General features: G+C 38.4%; 6 protein-coding genes across 10 annotated transcripts; 3 read left to right on the top strand and 3 right to left on the bottom strand.

Annotated features, from left to right (window-relative positions):
* Window positions 1-4,664: 4,664 nt before the first annotated feature.
* On the bottom strand, window positions 4,665-7,692 carry LOC108616096 (phenoloxidase-activating factor 2). 4 transcript variants are annotated; one of them, XM_089470243.1, is made up of 4 exons: window positions 7,544-7,616; window positions 6,266-6,288; window positions 5,670-6,165; window positions 4,665-5,615 (listed from the first exon to the last, which is right to left on the bottom strand). In XM_089470243.1, exons 3-4 carry the CDS (start codon window positions 6,156-6,158, stop codon window positions 4,734-4,736), a joined length of 1,371 nt encoding a protein of 456 aa, XP_089326369.1. In that variant the 5' UTR covers window positions 6,159-6,165; window positions 6,266-6,288; window positions 7,544-7,616; the 3' UTR covers window positions 4,665-4,733. The 4 variants fall into 4 exon arrangements, with proteins under 4 accessions (XP_089326369.1, XP_017866549.1, XP_089326371.1 ...); XM_018011060.2 differs by lacking the exon at window positions 6,266-6,288 and having other exon boundaries at window positions 7,544-7,692; XM_089470245.1 differs by lacking the exon at window positions 6,266-6,288 and having other exon boundaries at window positions 5,670-6,162; window positions 7,544-7,689.
* Window positions 7,693-7,841: 149 nt separating this feature from the next.
* LOC108616101 (phenoloxidase-activating factor 2) lies at window positions 7,842-10,220 on the top strand. Its single transcript, XM_018011067.2, has 3 exons — window positions 7,842-7,955; window positions 8,682-9,135; window positions 9,200-10,220. Exons 2-3 carry the CDS (start codon window positions 8,692-8,694, stop codon window positions 10,070-10,072), a joined length of 1,317 nt encoding a protein of 438 aa, XP_017866556.1. The 5' UTR covers window positions 7,842-7,955; window positions 8,682-8,691; the 3' UTR covers window positions 10,073-10,220.
* A 1,987-nt stretch (window positions 10,221-12,207) lies between these two features.
* Window positions 12,208-15,892, bottom strand: LOC108616105 (CTD nuclear envelope phosphatase 1). Its single transcript, XM_018011074.2, has 2 exons — window positions 15,804-15,892; window positions 12,208-13,377 (listed from the first exon to the last, which is right to left on the bottom strand). The coding sequence occupies exons 1-2, from the start codon at window positions 15,875-15,877 to the stop codon at window positions 12,402-12,404; spliced, it is 1,050 nt and encodes a 349-aa protein (XP_017866563.2). The 5' UTR covers window positions 15,878-15,892; the 3' UTR covers window positions 12,208-12,401.
* Window positions 15,893-16,965: 1,073 nt separating this feature from the next.
* LOC108616090 (mitochondrial sodium/calcium exchanger protein-like) lies at window positions 16,966-20,159 on the bottom strand. 2 transcript variants are annotated; one of them, XM_089470257.1, is made up of 8 exons: window positions 19,899-20,159; window positions 19,623-19,843; window positions 19,243-19,568; window positions 18,527-18,601; window positions 17,905-18,459; window positions 17,708-17,847; window positions 17,386-17,620; window positions 16,966-17,321 (listed from the first exon to the last, which is right to left on the bottom strand). In XM_089470257.1, the coding sequence occupies exons 2-8, from the start codon at window positions 19,841-19,843 to the stop codon at window positions 17,038-17,040; spliced, it is 1,836 nt and encodes a 611-aa protein (XP_089326383.1). In that variant the 5' UTR covers window positions 19,899-20,159; the 3' UTR covers window positions 16,966-17,037. The 2 variants fall into 2 exon arrangements, with proteins under 2 accessions (XP_089326383.1, XP_017866543.1); XM_018011054.2 differs by having other exon boundaries at window positions 19,940-20,159.
* Window positions 20,160-20,974: 815 nt separating this feature from the next.
* LOC108616111 (peptidoglycan-recognition protein SC1a/b-like) lies at window positions 20,975-21,627 on the top strand. Its single transcript, XM_018011079.2, has one exon. The coding sequence runs from the start codon at window positions 21,012-21,014 to the stop codon at window positions 21,573-21,575; it is 564 nt and encodes a 187-aa protein (XP_017866568.1). The 5' UTR covers window positions 20,975-21,011; the 3' UTR covers window positions 21,576-21,627.
* Window positions 21,628-22,605: 978 nt separating this feature from the next.
* PGRP-SC2 (Peptidoglycan recognition protein SC2) lies at window positions 22,606-23,281 on the top strand. The gene has a single exon (XM_018011076.2). The coding sequence runs from the start codon at window positions 22,658-22,660 to the stop codon at window positions 23,210-23,212; it is 555 nt and encodes a 184-aa protein (XP_017866565.1). The 5' UTR covers window positions 22,606-22,657; the 3' UTR covers window positions 23,213-23,281.
* Window positions 23,282-23,663: the final 382 nt, after the last annotated feature.

Genomic DNA, 23,663 nt, shown 5'->3' with positions numbered 1-23,663 from the left:
AATAGATCTTCTCATGGATGTAGACAATCTTCATTATACATTTAGATTGTAATAATGACATTCATATGAGTGCCTATGTATATTACTGTATAATATGAATCTATCAACATATTTTAAATAACATAAATTACTGCTTAGCCTAATAAAATGAACAGTAAACTTAATCACAACACAAGTCAATATTCTATCAAATACATATTAAAGAAAGTATATATATATATACAATAATATTAAATAAATGATAAATTTTGCTGAATTTGAAAATGATTTTTAATCGATAGCAAATGAACAGAAATAGTTATCGATAAAAAAATCGCTATGCGCGCTAGCTCCTATATGTTCATAAATACGGACAGACGAACGGAGGGGTAGATGGAGGGATGGGAGGGAGGATAGATGGACGGATGGATGAATGCATGATCGGGCAGATATAGACATGGACTGTCTCAGCTCCGTTTGTCGTCCTGATTAAGAATATATATACTTGAGAGGGCTGCCAAAGGGTTCCTTGAGTTCGGTGTGTATAAATATAGTAGAATGACAAGGTGATCGATCAGTTTTATCCGCTTTACACAGAAATAAAAGGTATAGAGAATTATTCAGAACGAATTTTATTCAGGGGCAAAGAATTTTTTTTCGATTTATCGCGATTTTCGATTTTTGATCGAGACTCGACTGTATTTGAAAACACTCCTAGTTATATTCTCTACTCTCCGCTCGACTCTCTAGACAAACTTGTTCTTTATGTTTCTGGTAACAGAATGAAGTTGGCAACGTGTTTATGCTTGCATTTAGCGAATTTTCCAGTGCAATTAGCCAGTGTCAATTGTTCATGTGGTTCGTTGTGTTTGTGTGTGTGTGTGTGCATGTGAATGGGCTGTGTACAGCATTAGTGGCATGTTTTGTTTTTCATGTAGCCAGGCATGGTCACACTGACACACACACACACACACACACACTCAGACACTCGTAGATAACTACATGAATATACACTCATTCCTAACTGCTATTTGCATCTGTTTCTACTTCCGTTGGTTGGCCACAGAGCAAGAGGCCTCCTGTCAAGCGGCTCTGCGGCAGGCCCGCTCGCTCCCTCGGGCACGACATCATTTGTAATTTGATGCTATGTGCACAGACACACACACACACACAAACGCACGCAGAGGAGGGGTGAGGAGAGGAGAGGAGGCTGTGCAAGTGCCGTTAGCCGGCAAGGAAATGTGCCTCAAAGTATGCAACACACAATTGCGGCCAGGGCCATCATAATTGCACGCACACACACACACACATATATATATAAAGAGATGTCGACATTGATACTCTACACACACACAGCTGCTGTCTACACAGATGACAGGCAATTGCAATTGCATTTCACATTATGCTTTATTATAATTAAATGATAATCAATTTGGTAAATATTTGATAGCTAAGACCAAGAAATGAAAACTAATCAGGCGTGATTATGGCATACGAGCAGCAGCAGCAGCAGGAGGAACAGGAGGAGCAGGAGCAGGAGCGAGTGCGAGTGCCCGCTGGCCCAAATGCAAATACTCCAAAATCGAGGCGAATATTTGCTCGGGCAAAATCAATAAACCTGCAGCCAAGCCAAGCCAAGCCGAGCCCAGCCGAGCCTAGCCAAGCCGAGCCAAGCTGTGCAAGTGCAGTTGCATGAAAAGTGCCAATAAATAACATTTCTTAGCAATTTACTTGAGAAATGGGTTTTAGCGCAGACTACGGCGGGGCAGCAGCAGCAACAGCAACAGAAGCAAAGGCAAAGGCAAAGGAAAAGGCAAAGGTAACAATCAGAGCGACAACAACAACACCAGCGAGTGCAACAGCAGTAGCAACTAAAGCAACAACAACAGCAAAGACATGTGCAGCAGCAGGAGCAACCGTAGCAACAGCAATAGAAACAACAAAAGCAAAAGCAGCAACGGAAAAAACTTATGAAACAGCAGCAGCCTTGGCAATTCCAGCAGTAAAAACAATAGGAAAATGAATAGCAACAGCAGCAGCAACAGCAACATTAATAACAAGAACAACAGCAGCAGCAACAGCAACAGCAAAAGCAACAGCAGCAGCAACAGCAACAGCAATAGCCATAAACATTATAAAGGCAGTAGAGACATCAGTAGAAGCAGCAACAGCAACAGAAAAGACAAAAGAAAAGACAACAGCAACAGCAACATCTACAATATAATCAAAAGTAGCAGCAGCTACTGTCATTGCAACAGCAACAGCAATAGTAGTTATATTAACAATAATGCCAATGGTAGCAGCAATGCCAACAGCAACAGCAACAGTAGCAGTAACAGCAACAGCAACAGTAATGCCTACAGCAGCAACAGTAACAACAACATCAAGGCGATTCACAGCTAAAAGCAGCAGTTCTAGCCATTGCAATACTAGCAGCAGCAGCCACAGCAACAACAATTGAAACAGCAACACCAAAAGTTATACCTACAGTAAAGGTAACGGAAACAACAACAGGAAATGCAGCAGCAACATTTATAACTATGACAGCAACAATTGCAGTAACAGCAACATTAACAGCAGCAGTTTTAGCCATTGCAACAGCAACAATAGCTGAAACAGCATCAACAGCAACAACTGCAGCAGCAGCAACAATACCATAGCTATTGCAATTGCAACAGCAGCAGCAGCAACAACAGTAGCAGCAACAGCAACAGCAGCAGCAATAGCAAATGCAATAGCACCAATAACAGCAACAACCGCAGCAGCAGCGAAAGCAAAGGCAACAGTAGCAGCATTAGCGACTGCAACAACAGTAGCAGCAACAACAGTAACAACAACAACAATAGCAGCAACAGCAGTAGCAGGAACAACAGTAACAGCAATACCATTAACAGCAGCAGTGCTAGCCATTGCAGCAGCAACAACAACAACAACAGCAACAGCAATAACTGCAGCAGGCGCAATATCAAAGGCAACAACAGCAGCAGAAGCAGCAAACCAACAGCAACAGCCGTAGCTATGACACTAACGACAGTAACAACAGCAGCAGTACCAGCATTAGTCTTAGCCGTTGCAACAGCAGCAACAGCAACAACACCATAGCTATTGCAACAGCAGCAGCAGCAACAGCAGTAACATTAACAGCAATAGTGTCATTGCAACAACAGCAACAACAAAAACAACAACAGCAACAACTGCAGCAGCAGCAACAATACCATACTATTGCAACAGCAGCAGCAGCAACAGCAGTAACATTAACAGCAATAGTGTCATTGCAACAACAGCAACAACAAAAACAACAACAGCAACAACTGCAGCAGCAGCAGCAATACCATAGCTATTGCAACAGCAGCAACAATACCAGCAACAGCAGCAACAGCAATATTCCCAGCAACACAGGCATGACCGCAGCAGGCGCATCCAGACCAACGCCACCAACACCACCAGCACCACCAGTGGCTGGCAGTCTGGCAGGCAGTCAGTCTGGCGGGGCATTCAAGCAGGCAGCAGGCAGCAGGCACCGTCATCGGCAGCATTGAATGAGCCACCACCAAAATCAATTCCCTAGCTATTTCGCAGCATGTAATTTCTCAATTTTTTGGTTCGCTGTCCAAGGCAGATTGTTGTTGCCTCGTGGCTTCATTGTTTTGTTTGCAGCTGCTGCTTCTTCTTCTTCTTCTTCGGCTACGTCTTGTGTTTAGCTGTTGTTGTTGCTGTTGTTGTGCTCGTGCAACAAAACCCACTTAATTTAGAGCCATGGCAATATTGAGACTTATTCGCCCGGGTCTGGGGCGACTTAGCCATTTCTATTTAAAGTTCAGTGCACAACGATAATTTGGTTTTCCTTTTCATTTTCCGTCTTCTATTTCTTCATTTTCCTCTCCAGCTTATACAGCTTATACAGCTTTTTGTTTGGTTTCACTTAGCAACATTAATTGTGGCAATAAATCTGGTTGGGAACACAACTTTTCCGAGCATTTCCATTATAATGAACTATGCAAGAATTTTTCAATATTTGCTGTTGGCTAATGCATCTCATCAATCGACTCTGTTCGATACTAATGAAATGAAAATGGAAATCGAAATCGAAATTTGTGAATAGCTTGACTCGGCAAATTTTCTTAATGGAAAATTGTTGGCTTTTTATATAAGTTTTAGTTTACTGTTGAATTTTGTATGTTTTTAATGTATATAAAATAAATAAGACAGAATAATAATAATAGTATTCATTTCAATTTCTCATAGTCTGTGTAAGGGTTTATGAATATTTCTGATAAAAAAAAAAAAAAAAAATAATAATAATAATAAAATAAAATACAAACATGTCTATCTATATTATGCAGCTTTAATTGTTGCATTTCCTATAAAAATATGAAAATTATGTCGAATTTAATAATTTGCTATGCGGTTGAACTTAAATGTTTTTTTTTTTAATATATCCTAATCCGTTTATTTTTTATTAAAAATATTATTTTTTTTATAATTACTTTCTTTTTCTTTTAATAAAATTTATTATATGTATCAATTCTTTTTTTTATAATTACTTTCTTTTTTTAAATTAAATTTAACATATTTTTAAATATTTAAAAAATTATTTATTGTATTATTTTTAATTTTATTGTTATTTATTTATTTTTTAATTTAATTATGTAATTTATTAAAAAAAATTATTGTATAATTTTGGGTTTCATTTCGATAAGAATTATTTTGTTTATAAAATTTATTGTTAAATCTTTATAATTATATCTCTATTTTTAATGCGATGCTAACTTTTCCAAGCCCAAGGACTTGACCTTCTCGTCGATCCAGCTGCGCAGGTAGGGAACGTTCGCATAGACCGCTGGCACATCTTCATTGGCGCAGTCGATGCCCCACGATACAATGCCGGCCAACCGATAGCGATTCTCCTGTCCAGGGAACGTGCAGAAGAGCGGCGAGCCGCCGTCACCTTTGCACGTGTCCTTGCCCTTGGTGCCGCCAGCGCAGAGGAAACTGGGCCGCAGGCGGAAGCGTTTTTCCAGCCGCGTGAGGCGCAGCAGTCCCTGGCACTCCATGCGGCTGACCACGGGCAGGTCGATGCGCTTCAGCAGCCGCTCGTTGCTCGGGCTGCCCAGCTGACGGCCGCCCCAGCCGGTGGCATAGCAGAGAGCCTCACGCAGCTCCGCCTGCAGCTTGGGCGTCTCGGGCGGCGGCAGGCAGATCGGCTGAACGTGCGGCTGAATCTCAACGGGCTGCTCCAGCTCAAGCAGGGCGATGTCATTGAAGAAGCTATCGGGATCGAACTCCTCGTGCATGATAATCTGCTTGATGCGACGCGTCTGATGCTCGTGCGGCTCATCGACGCTGCTCAGATCCCATTCACCAAAGCGGGCCAGCAGCGTGTCCACTGTCTGATTCCTGATGTTGTGGCTGCTGGTGAGCACCAACTGGGGATGGATCAGTGTGCCGCCACAGAAGTACTGCTGGCGACCGGTCATCAGGGCCACCATCCAGGGGAACTCGGCGAAGAGCGCCACATCCTGCTGATACTCGTAGTTATCCTCGTCCGGGATGAGGCCCTTCGGGTTGCTCCAGCCGCAGCCCTGGTACTTGAATTCACGCAGCTTCGGAACGTAGGGACTGTCTCTGGCTTCCACCTGCAGACAGGTAAATTTGTGAATTGATGATCATTTGAGCAACTGCTTACGCACCTGCTGATCCACCGCGCAGCAGCGCTGCAGGGCTCGGGGACAGGTTGTGGTGCCGATGCGCGGATTCAGGATGAAGCGACCATCGTCGATGATTTTATTGTCGCGGCACAGCTTGCGTGGCACACACTCCATATTCTCGCCGCAGGACTCGTACATGCTCTCCTCCTCCGTCATCGTTGTGCTGGCTCCCCGTGTTGTTGTTGCTGCTGTTGTTTTTGTTGCCGTTGCCGTTGCCTTTGCCGTCACCTGCATGGCATCCCAGCTCTCGAGCTGCTCCTGGTCACAGCACACCAGTCCCTCGCCACAGGTGCGCGCCATGCGTGGCCCGATTATGCCGTGGCCCGAGTCGTCCGACTCGTTGCAGCGCTGCTCCGTGACGCACAGCTCCAGGGTGCCACATGGCGACGACGACTTCGCCGCCTGCTGTCCATTCGCCAGCAGGAGGACGCAGACCACCCACAGTGGGCAGTAGCACCAGGGGAACTTCATTCAGCTGCTGCAAGAATTTGATGAATATTTCATGTTCAATAATAATATTCAATAAGATGGAGATTGGATATTATAGGAATAAATACTTCGTTACATGGAATACCTACAAATTTTTTTAAGAACTCTCATACTATTAAATATAAATTATAATATTATTTAAAATAATAAATAAATATATATTTTATTTTTATTTTATTTTTTTTAATTTTATTAATTTAATATTTATGCAAAAATTTATTGATTTGATAGTTTCTTTCAGAGCTCAGTCTAAGTTGACCGACCTAATGAAAAAAAAAGGATGCTTTCCTGCTCTCTTTTGCCGCTTCCAACGGCTTCGTTCTTAATTATTCCATTTTAAATTTGTTCAGAGTATAAAGAAATTGATTGCACTTCGCGCTGATAACTACATATATTCTTATCGATGCAAACACAGCCTCAAGCTTAATCTGTTTGGGTTATCAATAAATATTCAAAGAGTTTCATTTGTTATGTCTTTTATAAAAATCAATGAAAATGTAAATCAAATGAAAAAAAATAATAATAATTATAATAATAAAATCAAACAACATATTTATTTTAAAACTCAATATATGTATATTTAAAAAAAAAAATTAATAAAAAATATATCAAAAGAGTTAAAAAGAATGCAATAAATTTAGAAAGCAAAAAAATAATACTTAAAAAAAAATTACTAAAGTAAAAAATACAAAATAAAAAAATATTAGTAATAATAATAATAATAAAATACAAATAAATTTATTTAAAAACTTTTTTCCCTAAACCCCAATTTTAAAGCACTCTTCAAATATATTAGGTCAAAAAAAAAAGGAAAAAATAAATAAAAATTAATAAAATAATTTTAAAAAAATATATAAAAAAATTAATAAATAAAAAAATAAAAAATAAATAAAATTTATTTTTCAAAACGAAATTCATAATTGATATATATTATATATGCAATTTTTAATACGGCTTGCTAGGTATGAGAAGATTTATAAATGGCATAATTCACATTTTATAAAAATAAATTAAATTTGTGACGCTCTCACTTTAGTAAAGTTAGTAAAAATAATTGAAATATTACTATAAAGTATGCACACATTTAATTGAGTTTTGATTATTTATGATTATTTCCAGAGAGTTAACTTAGCCGACAATAAAGAATGCAAGACGCGAGATGCGAAGAGGAGAAACAAATGGGAAATCGAAAAGTGCGCAGCTAATTAGACACTTAACACAGGGTATCTTTATTCAGTCACTTTGGAGTCTGCTTGAGCAACTTGACATCTATTTATTTATTTTTGATTATTTTTTTTATTATTTGTCACTTTCTATCACTAATTTAATTGTTTTATATGTACATATATATAACACAAGCAACATACATAATATTTTTATAAATTTGACTAGACTCAATTTTTAGACACTATGCGATTCGCGTTCAATTTCAACTGATTGACTAGAATTAGAACTCTCGTATCTTATAGAACCGGCTTGAAAGCAATCTTGCTCAAAGCTGACTCGAGTTGAGCGTGAAACAAAGGCGAAACAAATAGTAAAGATAGAGAGGGAGAGAGTCTACAGTGTAACAGATGGAGAGAGAGAGAGAGAGAGAGAGAGAGAGAGAGAGAGCGCAAAAGACATTTAATTGATGAGCTGAGAGAATCATTGAAGCCAAGTAATATAATATTCTCTTGATGCTTGCTCGATACTATAAATGTTTTTAATTTGTGCCTATAAAATAGATGTCTAAGAGATTGCCTCACTTAGTCGATACTCAGCATCTCATTGAAATATGTGAGTAAATAAATATAATAAAAATTTGTGTGCAACTTAAAATTCAATTAAATTCAAATAGTTTGCGTAATATTATAGACATATATGGAAATGTATCTGATTCTATCAGCTGTCGGGTTTCTCTGTATTGCAATTTGAATACACTTTGATTGCTTTTAAGCAAGGAGACAACAAGAAAAGAAATTCTTTAAATAATAATTGTAGTAATGAAATAAATAATCGACAACCAATCGAATTTTCACCTATTTTCCCACATGTATTATACGTGAATTAAGTTAATTACTCAGAGAATTTTTAGCGTATTCATTTTTCTCTCCCCTATTTATTACATGTATTTGCATATTTCATGCGAGCTCTGTAAAAAAAATTATTGCTAATTTTGTAATTCGCTCACGAATATTTGTTGCTCGATTTTTTATATATTTTTCAGAAAATATTGTACTTATCTGAGAATTATACAAATTTTATATTATTATTATCATTATTATTATTATTATTACTATTATTTAAAAAAAATATTTAAAAATTATTATTAGTATTATTATAATTACTATACCTATAATTAATAATTTTTATTTATAATTTTTTTATTATTTTTTTTATTTCATCGATTGATATTTGTTGTTTACTCACTTTCAATTATCTTACATTTTTTTTACTGTATCTTACCTTCTATTATTAACAATTATTAATTATGAACAAATTGTTCCCCTTGCTCAATTCAAGTTTATTTGGCATGGAGCGCCTATTGAAGTTGTTGGTGCTGCTGCTTCTGGGCGATGCCTGCTGGAGCTTGGGCTTCTGCAAGAGCGATCAGATTTGCATCAGTGAGCAACGCTGCAACGAGACGGATGATTCGGGCAGTGGAATCTTTGGACCTCGCATTCTGGGACGCAGCTGTGGGGCGGGACTCGTCTGCTGCGACAAGGCGCAGCTGGAGAGCTACGAGGCCAGCATGGCGACGCGCCGATCGAAGCAGATGCCAACAGGCATGCCCATCGATGTGGACGCGAAGCTGGACTACAAGAGCTGCGACGTGAGGAGTCTGTGTGTGCCGCGGCACCTGTGCCGCACGGGCACCGTCAACGAGGATGGCCGATTCATACTGAAGCCGCGCATTGACAATGCCAGCAACTCGGGCTGCGGCATATTCGAGAGCTGTTGCCCAATTGGCGATCAGGTGAGGCATTTGGAGTTGAAATTGAAATTGAAATTGATATCTAAATGAATGGCAACTCTTGCAGCTGGATGAGAAGGATAATCCAGTGCGACGCCAGCTGAACGACTTCAAGTACAAGGGCTGCGGCTATAGCAATCCGACGGGCCTCTACTACGCCCTGGTTGGCTACAATGACCACGAGGCGCGCTTCGCCGAGTTCCCCTGGATGGTGGCCGTGATGGACCTGCAGGGCAAATACATATGCGGCGCCACACTGATCCATCCGCAGCTGGTGCTGACCAGCGCCCACAATGTGGCCGAGCTTGGCGCGGACGAGCTGCTGGCTCGAGCCGGCGAATATGACTTGAATAGCAACGAGGAGCCGTACGCCTTTCAGAGCCGTCGCATAAGCAACCTCTGGCGCCACGAGCAGTTCAACAGCCTGAACTTTCACAATGACATCGCCATGCTGGTGCTGGAGCAGCCCTTTCAGCTGGCGCCGCACGTGCAGCCGCTCTGTCTGCCGGCGGCCGAGAGCACGGCGCTGCAGAAGGATCTGCGTGAGGCGGAGTGCTTTGCCACCGGCTGGGGCCATCGTAATTTCTCGGCTCCCCGCATGGAGCACATACTGAAGCGCATCGATCTGCCCGTGCTGGAGCACGAGTACTGCCAGAGGCTGTTGCGCCGGACAGTGCTGGGGCGACGTTTCAAGCTGGACTCGAGCTTCCTCTGCGCCGGAGGCGTCGAGGGCAAGGACACCTGCAAGGGCGACGGAGGATCACCTCTGTTCTGCAGCATGGCCGGGCAGAACAAGCGCTATCAGCTGGCCGGCATCGTCTCCTGGGGCATCGAGTGCGCCGACAAAGATATTCCCGCTGCTTACACAAGTGTGCCGCATCTCAGGAGCTGGATCGATGAGCAGGCCTCAAAAATTAATATAAAACTAGAAGAGCCTTGAACAAATTATGCTTAGAAATGTATTTGGTAATGGGATTTATGTGTTTGATCAAGTAATTTTTATGTTTACTTTTGCTATTAAAGGAGTTTATATATTTGTGGTTTATTACATTAATATATTTTCCATCAAATTTAATTTTTTAATTTAATTATATTTTGTTTTTATTTTAGTTTCATTAAACTTTTATGATTACTTAAAGATTGATTTTTTTTTTCATTTTTCATTTTTATATACATATTTTTATTTTATTTATTTTTCATTTTTTATTTATTTTTATATTGCTTTTTATTTTATTTGTTTCGCTTTTTTGTATTATTATTTTTATATTGTTTTATATTTTATTTTTAATTTGTTTTACTTTATTTTATTTTATTTTTATATTTTATCTTATATTATTATTATTTTAAGCCAATTATTTCATTTGTATTTTATTTATTTCTTATTTAATTTGTATTATTTATTTATTTTGTCATATTATTTTTATTATTTTTTTATTTTTAGATTGTTTATAAATTTATTTTTAATTTTTATATATTCATCTTGCATTGTTTAATATATTTAAACTATTTTATATTTTATATAGTTGCTATCATACGGTATTATGTTAACTAAAATACATCCCTAATTGAGAGCTGCAAAAAACAAGCAGCTTCAATTAAGTTTTTCCCCTGCAAAACTGTAAAATACATCAAACTAAAGTCAACTCGAATCAAATATAAAAAAAACCTACTGATTGCAGACAAAGGTTTTTATGGCAGTTACTCTGACAATTAGCCATCCATTCTAAGTTCAGAGTAGATATGCCTTTTTCTCCAACAAATTGTCATACAGCACGTCGGACTTGAAATGGGATTAAATAGCTGGCAAAATGTAACTCATATGCGAAGCATTTATATCCAGTTCCTGGCTTAAGCCGTGCAACTTCAATAAATTTTGAGCCAGTTGCCTTAACTGCAGCAGCAGTGACAGCAGCCGAGCTGGCTGCATGGGCTGCTGTCTACAGCATGGCCAGAGCGGGGGGCGGGGAGCAACGCACAACTTTCACCTGGGCCGCCATAAATTTTGCTGCCTTGCATCCGTGTGTCGAGCTGGAGTCAATTGTGCTTAAATGTTCGACATCAACGGCGATTCATCAGGTGTAACTGGCTGATGGAGGTGCGAGCGAATCTCTCTCTCAATCTCACTCTCTGTCTCACTCTTTGCCTCTCTCTCTCTTTTAGCATTGTCAGAGTGCTCAATATCAGGCTTATGACTTTTATACGCCTTTATTTAACTTGCATATTTTTGCTGCTGCACTTTGATGATGTTTCCTTTGTGTCGATTTCTGAGTTTGTTTAAGTTGAAATTGATGGCATTAGAGAAAATTTATAGTTAGATAGAAGGCAAATAGAAATAAATAGAATTTTAATATTTGTTATTTTATTGTTGATATAAGTACATTTTAAACATAGATTGTCTATTGCTCTTCCACTGGATATTATATTAATAATGTTAGCTAGTTAAGGAAACGTTGATTTGTCTTATTTGCTAGCTTCTAAACTACTTACTAACTAACTAAATAAGCATATTGTTATTGTAAGTATAAATAACTTTTATTTAATTTATTTTTTTATTTCTTATTTTTTAATTTGTTTTTTTTTTTTTTTAATTTATGTTTTACATATTTATCATTGCAGTTTGTTTTAGTATAAAAAAAAAAGTTGAAAATTTTTTTTATTTTTTATTTTTTTACATTCATAAAAGTTATCTCTGTATTTTAAATTCCTAATGTTACCTATACCTAAGTACTATATACCTTTTATAGGCTTACGCAATATAAAAAGTTTTGCTCCAGTGTAAAATTTTTAAAAATATTAATAGAATATTTTTTATAGCATACAGGAATCTTACATACTACATCATCATAGCACAGACAGACTATTCAATCAACACAGCTGTTGAAAAATAATATAAATTTTATATGAAAATAATGATAAATTAATATATGAATAAACCAATTCACATTTAATTTAATAAGCTAAAGTGTAAGAGTATAAAAAAGGTGAGTTGTTCACCTATATTATTTTTATCTTTTAACATATAGCATTAAGGTACCCGAATGGTATCTCTACCTTAAATATATAATACGCTCTATGTGGACAACAAAAAGTGTTTTTATTATTTGTTCTGAACTGAAATTTAAATGATCCATGTGTATTGCCAATCCCGAGTGAATGGCTTGGGCGCAGTTAGCGCTGTTAGCTCGGGCCACTTGATGGCAGTTGGTGGGTGTAACAATATATGTATGTGTAGTTGTAGTTATATTTGTATTTGTGTGTGTATGTGTGAATTATTCTGAGTTGATCAGGGATGTGAGTTCACGTCGCCTGAGAATCGATCGAACATCCTTCGTGAAGCGCAGCGCGTCGAGGAATGGGAGCAGATTGAGCAGCTCCCGGTCGTTCGGATCGTAGATATAGCTCTTAATGGGCAGAGCGTTCTCCGGAAAATCCCGATACGCACTGGGCGAGTTGTCGATGATGAGGACGCTATTCAGATCCCGATTCACCACAAATAGATTCTTGCTGACCAACGATGACGTGTTGACACAGTGCTGACGATAGAAGCGTCGCTGCAGGATGCCACGTCCTGCGTCCAGTTTGTCGATCACAATGCTGGCATACGCCTGCAGGCTGGCAGTATAGATGACCACGTCATACCATTTGCTGACCAGGTCGAGGAATAGATCAACGTATGGCCGCTTGAACACCTGGAATTCAATCGGACTTAGGTTGGCTAAGATCGGTATGTTTAATATGTAATCGGGCACGGCTGTTTCGGGCACAAAAGTACAGCCAACCACATCGTGGGTCTCCGGGTCCAGGTAACAGGAATGTACCAGAGTTTCATCTAGATCCAGTATCAGTGTCTTGCGCGGCACTGTCTCCAATTGGATTCTACTTTCATTCGATAGGGGCGGCTCCCGGTATATGAAATTATCGCCCGGAAGGAAAACTGAGCGGAATTTCGCCGCCACATAGGCGAGAAACTGTCGCACGTACTGGCCCAGCTCGTCTGTCCAACTTATGATACGGGCTACCCAGTCAGTCCAACGTGTCTGTATGCGTTCACAGCTCCCCAGCGAGGAGCTCACCGTTTCGCAGGAGACGATATTAACGAGCTCTGTGGGCGGCTCTTCGGCAGCTTGGGCAGCCTGCACCTTGGAGCTGTTCGGTTCGGTATTGATGGGCGACAACGAGGATTTGGGCTGCTCCGCAAGCTCCAGCATCATCTTTGCACATCGAACGTGTCGAAAATTAAAGTACCTTGGAATTGATACGAAAAAAAAAAAACAATGTTACATTACGCGGAAATTTGTTACATTTGTGTAAGTGCCAATTACTAAAATTTTCGATTTAACTGGTGTTAAGTGGATATTATATTATAGCCTGACATTAAATACTTGTACTACTAAATACCCTAATCCTGACGAAGATCTTTGGCTAATGGAAAATGGGGTCAAGGGGAGGAGGAAATTATCTTAATTCGAGTGCAAATTTATTGTAATCTCAGCTGTTTTGCTTATATGGGAGCTGATTGAAAATATTCTATATTGGTATATACCCTGCGCTTGAGCATCATTTATATACAGGGTATAAATCTTTTCACACCAATTCAATAGAGCTGACTGCTTAGTTGGGCCGAGTTAAGCGAAGTCAAGTGCAGTCTGAGCTAATTGCAGCCAAGCCACAGACAGTGCTTGTGCTTCCCAATGCACCAGATGCAGATTCATTAGCCAACTGACTCGTACACAACAGAGAGAGAGGGAGATAGAAAGAGAGAGTGAGAGAGATGTTCTGCCGTGGCAAATGATATGCAAATCGGATGTGGGCAAGCGGGAGGAGCGAGTCAAGGCTAGAGACATTCCAGTAGAACAGAGAACAACAATATTTCCATTGCCGCCGAGCGGAGTCGAGCTCTCATTAATTAAGAGTTGCATAATTTACACGAGATGCAAATGTTTTCTCTAAATGTTGCTTCCGGTGACCAAAGTGGCGCATAGACATGGCACCAACTGCATCCTGCCTTCCGCTCTCCGCTCGCTGCTAATTGAGTTATGCTGCTAAGCACCTGTTTATCGGCTAGAAACTAGGGCTTTGTAGAACCAAATGCTGGCATTACTTCATGTTGACAACTACTTAAAGATGTTAGATAATTAGGGTTTATAATTTGCTTACTCCAAATGTATGTTTTACCTAAATCAATCTGTATGTTGCTGTATGAAATATTTAGTGGAAGTATAAACGAGTATGAGCGAGTATTAATCAAATTATTATGAACGCTAGTATAAACTATATTTATATGAATAAAAATATACACATAGTTAATATAAATATATGTCGGAATGTTATTATTAGAAATTAATTACACTCGGACTTGTAACCGTCTCATCAATGCGATATTAAACTGTTGTTGAAATTGCAATTCGATATATTGATATCGTGTAAATCGATTGATTTAGTATCGTAGTGCAATTAATGCACTGTCACTAAGAGACAGACAACAATAGCTGTTGCTGAACGTGGTCCTGGGTGTCGCTGGGTGAGAGCGAGACGGCTAGTCATGTCGCTCGCAGCAGGGTCGCTGTGCTTTCGATGAACAGGAATATGCGACCATTATTAGAAGTTTCGAGAGTGGAAGAGAAACCACACTTGGCCGAAGACGATTGAACGAGTAAGACCATTTAAAAGAGTTTAGCGACCACCAGGAATTCGTTGATGCGCGTAGCTAAGATGGAAAACCAGAATGAGAAACGAACGCCCCGACATACATATATGTATACATATCGTAAATAAATAGAAACACATATTTTTTATATATATTTAATTATTATTCTTGCTAAATATTTCGTCTTTTTAATTAGTTTATAATCTGGTTTCTCTTAATGCATTTCTTATTAATCATTGTTATATGATCACTTGAACTAGTTTATTCATTACATTGTTCTTCTTAAAGCCAATTCCCAATGTAAATTAACAGACTACTGAATAGAGTTTAAGGTAAATAAATTATTGCAATTTTTCTTATGGAATTTTTTCAAACTATGACATTTAAACATGATCTCAATGAAGGCATAAAAAATCAAAAATATTTACATATGTTAAAAATATAGAAATATAATTTGCAATCGAAATTTTGTTTTTTAGTTTTAGTTTTTATAATTAACAGAAGTTGTTATTAAAATCAAGTTAATAGACAACAGAAATTTTTTGCAATAACTAAATATTAATAAAAATATACAAGAATAAGCAAAAATATAGATACATTTTCTTTTTAAATTTATATGCATACGACAAGAAAGTCGTATACTAATGTAGTTAATGCGGGTTTATAGTTGTCTTGATGAACTGTATATAGTTTTATATTCAAAACAGCTTGACAGAAACTTTTCATTTATTAATAAACAAAGCAGTCCATATGCATCTTAAATGTTTTACGACTATCACAACCGGAAACAATCAATTGGAAGGAAACAAAATTATGAGTAAAAAAAAAAAAAAAACATTTAAATAACAAGTAAAATGCATTAAAGCTCAAGCAGAGCAAAGCAATAAAAGCAGCTGCTGGCTTTGCTAGTTGCTGTATTAGAAAATGTTTTCAAATTAAGTTGATTCAACACAAAGCCTACTGAAATACTCTAATTTCTACAGCAATTTGTAAGAGCCAACTATTAACATAAATATTCACTCACCCTCTCGTGTTAATGTGAATGAACAGAGCATGCTCTAGTTGATCACACTCTATTAGCTCCTGTGCAGCAGACATTGAGTTAAGGCTGGAGCTGGAGCTGTAGCTGAAGAATAGAAGAGGAACAGAGCCAACGAAACCAAACGAATCCAAAAACTGTTGCAAAAACATGTCACATTAAGTGCACAGACAGCAGCAGGAAGTCTATGGGAGTTGAGTGCTTTTATTGCTGCCGGAATTCTGAGGACATTTCGCTTTGAAGTTGAATCCTTGCATTTGGCTTCCTCTTGTGTTTTTCCTTCTCCATTTTTTTTTTATGTTTTTGTATTTTTTTCTTGCTTCTTCCGCATGCGGGTGGGCGCTGCACTTGTTTATGTTTATGCATTTTGCACTTAAATGTAATGATAATGTCTCAGTTGATTTTGCATTTGCTGCGAATTCAAATCAGCGAATTGCACTGATTGTGTCTGCAAATTTTTGGCTACTTTCCATTTTTTGTAGAATTTTGCAAACAATTTTTTAATAAATTTTATTGTGATCTGAGTAAGTTAGTGGTAAATTTACTTAAAGAGAGGAAAGGAGAAAGAGTGATGGTTGATTCTTAGGTGAGTACTGCATACATATCGTATCTAATGAGATCGTGCCAATTAATTACGTACTGCAACGAGCTTTGCTCATTAAACTCTTTATATGGAGAAGGGAGAAAATAATGCTAAAATAATTAATATGAATATATGTATTTTATTTCTATCTATCTAAAATAATATGATTTTATTTTAATTGATTTAAATCGTAAAGCATTCAAGATTCATGCCAGCGCACAAAAGCTCTCGTGAATGCAGTTATCGCTGAGCTTCGCAGCTTTTGTCAGTTAAGCGGTTAAAGCGAGGTAGGCAAGCTTTCGAAACGGTGGCCAGACAGTGGTGTCCAAAATAAATGGCGCACTCTCAATACGCTCAATGCTTTAACAGAAGTGTGTATAAATATTGATAGTTGCATTTATAAATTTATGACAAATATCTATTTTATTGTAATTACATATTTAATGTGACTTACATTAATTTAATATAGCAAATAAATTTTAAAAAAATATATAAAATATAAATAAAATATCACATTTTTTAAGAATATAGCTAAAATATAAATTAAATAATCTACAACGTATATAACGTATTACATTTGAATTTTTTTTTATTGAAATAATTCAAAATAAATGATAATCATCAATCAAAGTTGACTTATGTGGGCTCGAACTGTGGGTCGAATGTGAATGCATGAATAACACTCCACTCAACGAGAATAGCATATATCAGATAGACTATATACATGATCAGATCGAAGATGGCAACTGAACGGCGAGCTAGGAAATTGAAAGTGACGATCCACAGCAGAGTTGAAAAGGCAATGAGCATGAAGAAAAAGTACGAATTATCGCCTTGTTCGCCTAGTAGCCAGCGCTTGGAGTAGAGCTGGCTCACCTTGGGATTGGTTAAGAAGTAGAGACCCAAGCCGATCGTAAAACCTATAAAAAAGTACGAAAACGAATGATTCAACAATTTCTATTAAGTCGAATAATGCAAACGTACTGAAAAATGGCCCAGCCAAGCCGGCAGCGAATGCCATTCCGCCGTAGCCCTTAATTGCCAAACTGATATTGAATATACTATCGCTAAGGGCCGAGCAAAATGCCCGAATACTGCTGGATGCGAAATCCTCGCTCATGTGCGAAACCAAGCCAATCACACAGCTGAGCACCTCGATCTCAGTGGCAAAGATTTTCAGTAGAACCAGGGAGATGCTGAACGTGAGTATCATGAAGAGCTGTGAATAAAAGTATACCAATCAATTTCATCTGTCTTTCTTAGTCTCTCTCTCTCTCTCTCTCTCTCTTTCTTTCTTTCTGGATACCTTGTGAAAACGCGGTGGTTTATCGGTGCGTGTCTTCCAGAAGACAAATATGGCTAGCGGCACGCTGACGCAGAAGCTCCAAACGGAAATGTTAAAGTACAAAACTATGAACGAACTTTGATACTCTAAGCAGGTCAATGCTGCAATGAAAATGATATATCATATGATATATACATATAGAAAACTTTAGCACAAACCATGCCAGAGAGTTATGACTATGAAGGGCGTCGTCACGATCTGTATGCAATTGAGCAGCTTGCTCCAGCCGTGCTTGTTCACGGAGGTGTCGACGACAGGTACGAATAGACTGCAGATGATTGAGACGGGCATGATCAGTACTATGTAGATTCGTTCAATGTACGAGCTCCGCTTGAATTCGCTCAAACTGATCGGATTTATCGAGTCCCATAGGTCGTTTAATAGAAACATATTACGGGGATTCTCTGGATTGTAGAAGATGTCGCGCAAGTATTTCTCATTATCCCTCACGATTACACTAGGCCGAGTCTGGCCATATTTCTCGAGGGCGCGCAGCTCCACATCATCAGGCTCATCATCGTCGAACGAAGTCTTTTTGCCATAATATGTCTTCAGCTTGGCCGAGATGAAGATCTCCGAGTGATTGTACTTGTCCACATTCTTGCTATCCAGCTCCATGTGAGCCAGCTTGTTCTGCATGTGCCGCAGTTTGCTCTTCGTCTTGAGTGTGGGCTGAGTCTTTCGGCTCAAAGCGTCGACCTTTTGGCGAAGGTCTGGTAAAGGCATTTTATTATAGATATACTCGAATTTGTGGGGTTTCTGATTTGGAGCGCTTCTTACCGTCAAGAGTGTTTCGCATCAACTTCAGATCGACAATATTGATAATCAAGTAAATGAAATACAAACAGATAAGGGCTGTAAATAAATTGAATTGATTAGATTAAATCAACTAAACAAAATGTGAAAAGATAACAGAAAAAAAAAAAAAAATAAATAAAAAAGAAATAAACAAAAGAAAACAAATCAAAGAAATATAACATACAATAAATTAAACTAATAAAATATTAAATATAACATTTTTTTTAATTTCACTAAATTAATGTAATATTAAATATAATCATTTAAGCAAAATAAATAGTTAAATGAAGGAAAAGTAAAGAAAAATTAATATAAAATAATATAGTATTTAATATTATCATTAAAGAATTTAAATTATTAATTAAATTAATTTTATATACAATATCATCATTTAAATTAATATTAATTTAATTTAATTTTGAATAATAATAATTATTACTATAATATATCTGTTAAATTAAAATTGATGTATTAATTTTATTAAGTTGATAGTTGAGTGAAAGGGAGAGAGGCAGATCAACAAAGGTTAATAATAACAGATCAGTCACACAGACTGTCAGATACTTGATCCTATATCAATATATCAATCAATGATCACTTATGGACTTATGAACTGAACTTCTCATAAAGATCAATGCTTTATATACGGTTGCCAATCGATTGCCTATAAATTGTAGCACACACTCTGTAACACTTACATAGTCCTTCGATTCGCGTTATTTTGTTATCAGTATCCATCTCGTAGAGGACCAGCTCGCAGGCGAGCATCATGAAGAGGAGATCGCGCACAGCGCCGTGGCCATTGATCTTGAAGGGTCTCAGGTAGCAGATGAGGCCACCATTAATTAGGACCACGGCAATCGCATTGGATAGGGTAATGTTGAACAGCGGCGACTCCTGCATGACGGGCGTCAGGTTGATGATCAGCTCCGGCAGGTGATTGCCGAAGCAGAGTAGAGTAATGCCCGCCAGATATTGGTTCATGTGCATCACGATCGAGACGATCTTCAGCAAAGGCGCAATGCTAAGGGGGGAGGGGATGGGATGGAGTGAATCTTACTACAAAGTCCTGACTTACTATTTGTCCACCAAGTGGGCCACCGCCAGCATCAGCAGGCCCATTATGACGATGGAGGCGCACATTACAGCAACCTCAGTGCTTCGCGTCTCGATGTTCATTTGGCAGTACATAATCCTGAAGTAGTCGATGCACTGCATCACCTGGATGCAATGCTTTATGGCCTTGGACAGGAAGCAGCGATGCGAGAAGTCCACGTACATCAGACTATTACAGCGCATCTTGGAGGATTGAACTCAGTTTCAGTACAGATTCGATTGCAAGCAAATTTCTTACAGTTTCAGTCTTACGCTTTCCCTCTCTTTCTTTCTACTCACCGATTTGTAGACATCCTCGATTGAGAAAGTCACATTCATGTTGATTGTCTTTTATGTGCCAGTGTATTGGTATGCAACTAGCTAAAAGTATGTACATATATTTATATATGTGTATAAACATAAATATGTTTATTGTATATGTTATGTATTAAATTGACATATATATATATGTATGTATGTATATTATAAATTATTGTCTCGAAGGTAACTAGATATGTATGTATATAGGTATATGTATATATGTATGTATATGCGAACAAAATATATAGAATTTTTTATATATGGATTTGAAATATCAGAGTGAAAATTATATATTTATATTAAATTATAACTTTATATATAAAATTATAGTTTATATTAATATAATACATTAAATATATTTATAGATATGTATAAAATTATTATTTATGTAAGTTTTTTATAGATATACTTAGAATATTTCTATAAGAAAAATCTTGTATATTTTAAGAATTTACAATATAAAATGAGTCCATAATTATCTAGATTTAGCTAAGCGAGATAAAGTATATGAGTGAGCTGGATAATTATAGTCATGTAATACATATTTAAAGCTGGATTATTGAGGTCATCTTAAAGAATGGATAATCAATCTTTCAGTTAATATTATCATAGAATTTTCACAAGCTTTCTTCAACTCTTATGTTCGAGGTGGGATAGCAAATGGAATCTGAGACCATTTGACGGGAAGACACTAGCAGCTAGTGTGATAAGGCTTTCATGCTTATCAATCGAATATATGTGAGCCGATAATAGCGAGACATAGTGTAGCCACGCTTTATATATACATTATATATATAAAACATATAATATATGCACATTTGCCGATAAGCAAACATTCGGCCAGTCGGGAACGTAAATCATTGGAGTATTTAGGTTTGGTCTACTATTTGTACTTCCCACGGGAGAATCATTACCATAAATTAAAATCTCAATATAAATTATTGAGACTTAATCTTTTTAAGAGCTCGATAAGCCGAACTTGAGAGCCAAGAAATTGCATTTATAAATGCCCCACGTCGATGGAGCTAAACACAATAAGCAAAGTTTAACCATGGTGTCTAAGGCAGGGTTCGCTCTAGTTCTCGCTGTGCTGGTCTGTGGCCAGTACGCCGTCCAGGGAGTCTACATCGTCTCCAAGGCCGAGTGGGGTGGCCGTGCACCCACCTATCGCGTTGCCCTGGGCAACTACCTGGACTACGCCATCATCCATCACACAGCGGGCAACTACTGCGAGACTCGCGCTGCCTGCGCACAGCAGCTGCGCAACGTCCAGAGCTACCACATGGACGAACTGGGCTGGCCCGATATCGGCTACAACTTCCTGATCGGCGGCGATGGCGCTGTCTATGAGGGTCGCGGCTGGAACTCGATGGGCGCCCATGCCGCCGAATGGAATCCCTACAGCATTGGCATCTCCTTCCTGGGCAACTACAACTGGGACACCCTGGAGCCGAACATGATCGCAGCCGCTCAGGGTCTGCTCAACGATGCCGTCAGCCGTGGCCAGCTCGCCTCCGGCTACATTCTCTATGGCCATCGTCAGGTGAGCGCCACCGAATGCCCCGGCACCCACATCTGGAACGAGATTCGCAGCTGGTCCCACTGGAGGGCTTAGAGCACACTGACTGTCTTCACTAACCAATAAATGAATGATTCAATTAAAATGATTGGCATCTTGTTTTATTATAATATTAAAGAGAAGGGGATATTTATAAACCATATGGTAGAGACAGACGTTGGTAGAAACCCATTTAAATATTTGTAGCTTATTTGAAATACAGATTTTATTTCTTATTCATTGTTCAATTAATGCTGATATTAGGATACAAATCTCTAAAGGATTTGAATGTGCTAGGATGAGCTGGACCCAGTAGATTTACTTAAAAGAGAAGTAAAAAAAAAGTTTTGATTTGCATTTCGTTAAATCAATCAAAATATATATAAATAAAATGATTAAATTTTATTGCTTATGATATACAAAAGTACAAGTATATATATATATATATATATATATATATATATATATATATATATATATATATATATATATATATATATATATATATATATATATTTATAAAGCTACAAGAGGCTTCCATACAAAGAGATAGATAGACAAGGCTGATTGCCAAGCAGTTATCAAAAAAATATTAAAGTATTTCAAGTATCAATGCACATACATACTTACATACATGTACATACACATACATACATACATACATGTATATATATACACATACACATACACATATTCAAAAAGCCAATAAACTCTTGTAGGTCCAACACAGAAAAGTCACATCTAAATCTAATCGAGCTATAAAACAGATAAACGATTTGCTCAAATAATGACAAGAATCGTTTTTTTTTTTTAACCTCGTCGAGTATATTTTGAACAAATTAATTAAATGGCACTCGGATTGATTAAAAACTCATTCGAGCACAGCTGGGGAGACACACGAGTATCAGAGCCTTCCCTAGATTGTCTGCGTATCAGATCAAAAGTCCCCCAACCCTCTTATGAATATATGTATATATATGTATATACATATATTGTATATATACCTATATATTGGCGCATCAAGTGTCGTGTGCTGTGCGAATCATTCGGAAGAGATAACACACCTCTCTCTGGGCTCTATAAAAGTAGCTCCACATCGATCGGCCTTCACACAATCCAATCCAATCCAATCGAGAATTATGGCAAGCAAAGCTCTCATCGCTCTGGCCGTGCTCCTGTGCGCCAACGCCGTCTTCGGCGTGAATATCATCAGCAAGTCGCAGTGGGGCGGCCGCTCGCCCAATGGCAAATCCACGCTCGCCAACAAGCTGAGCTACGCCGTCATCCACCACACCGCCGGCAATTACTGCACCACCCGCGCTGCCTGCGAGCAGCAGCTGCGCAACATCCAGGCCTACCACATGGACAGCCTCGGCTGGGCGGACATCGGCTACAACTTCCTGATCGGCGGCGATGGCAACGTGTACGAGGGTCGCGGCTGGAACGTGATGGGCGCCCATGCCACCAGCTGGAACGCCAAGTCCATTGGCATCTCCTTCCTGGGCAACTACAACAACGACAGACTCACCTCGGCCCAGATCTCAGCAGCCAAGAGCCTCCTGGCCGATGCAGTCTCCCGTGGCCAGCTCGTCTCCGGCTACACTCTGTACGGCCACCGCCAGGTCGGCTCCACCGAATGCCCCGGCACCAACATCTGGAACGAGATTCGCACCTGGGCCAACTGGAGGGCTTAAATGGACGCTCGACTACGTAGCTCAGGCTGCAAAATAAAAACTTTTTAAATATAATATATTTATGCGTAAGACTGGGCGTATATTTTTCAATGGGGGATTTTCGTGGAGGCCTTCCCCAGTAGCTAGAGATTGTTTACATATGCTTAAAGATCAGTTGGAATATATTTTGACATAAACAAATACTCAGATAGAATAGAATACCGTTGATTAACTAGAAGCTAATCTGATAAAAGAGTAGAATGATTATATATTGAATAAAAACTGATCAATAGGCTAAGCTGGACCTTTAGATAAGTATTATTTATATAACTTTATATTTATTAAGACAGCCAACTGAAATTGGCAAATTTGTAAATTTAAAGATTTTCCTGCTTATCGATTCATGCTGTGACTCAGCACTGGAGGACTGAAATTATTAGCCCAGTAAAGCTTAGGCCGTGTTTCCATGGAG

This window comes from Drosophila arizonae, chromosome 5 (assembly GCF_054131065.1).
Source record: "Drosophila arizonae isolate 15081-1271.41 chromosome 5, UAZ_ARI_1.0, whole genome shotgun sequence".
NCBI lineage: Eukaryota > Metazoa > Arthropoda > Insecta > Diptera > Drosophilidae > Drosophila > Drosophila arizonae.
The sequence above is the reverse complement of the archived record's forward strand: the minus strand, read 5'-3'. Positions and strand labels throughout refer to the sequence as shown.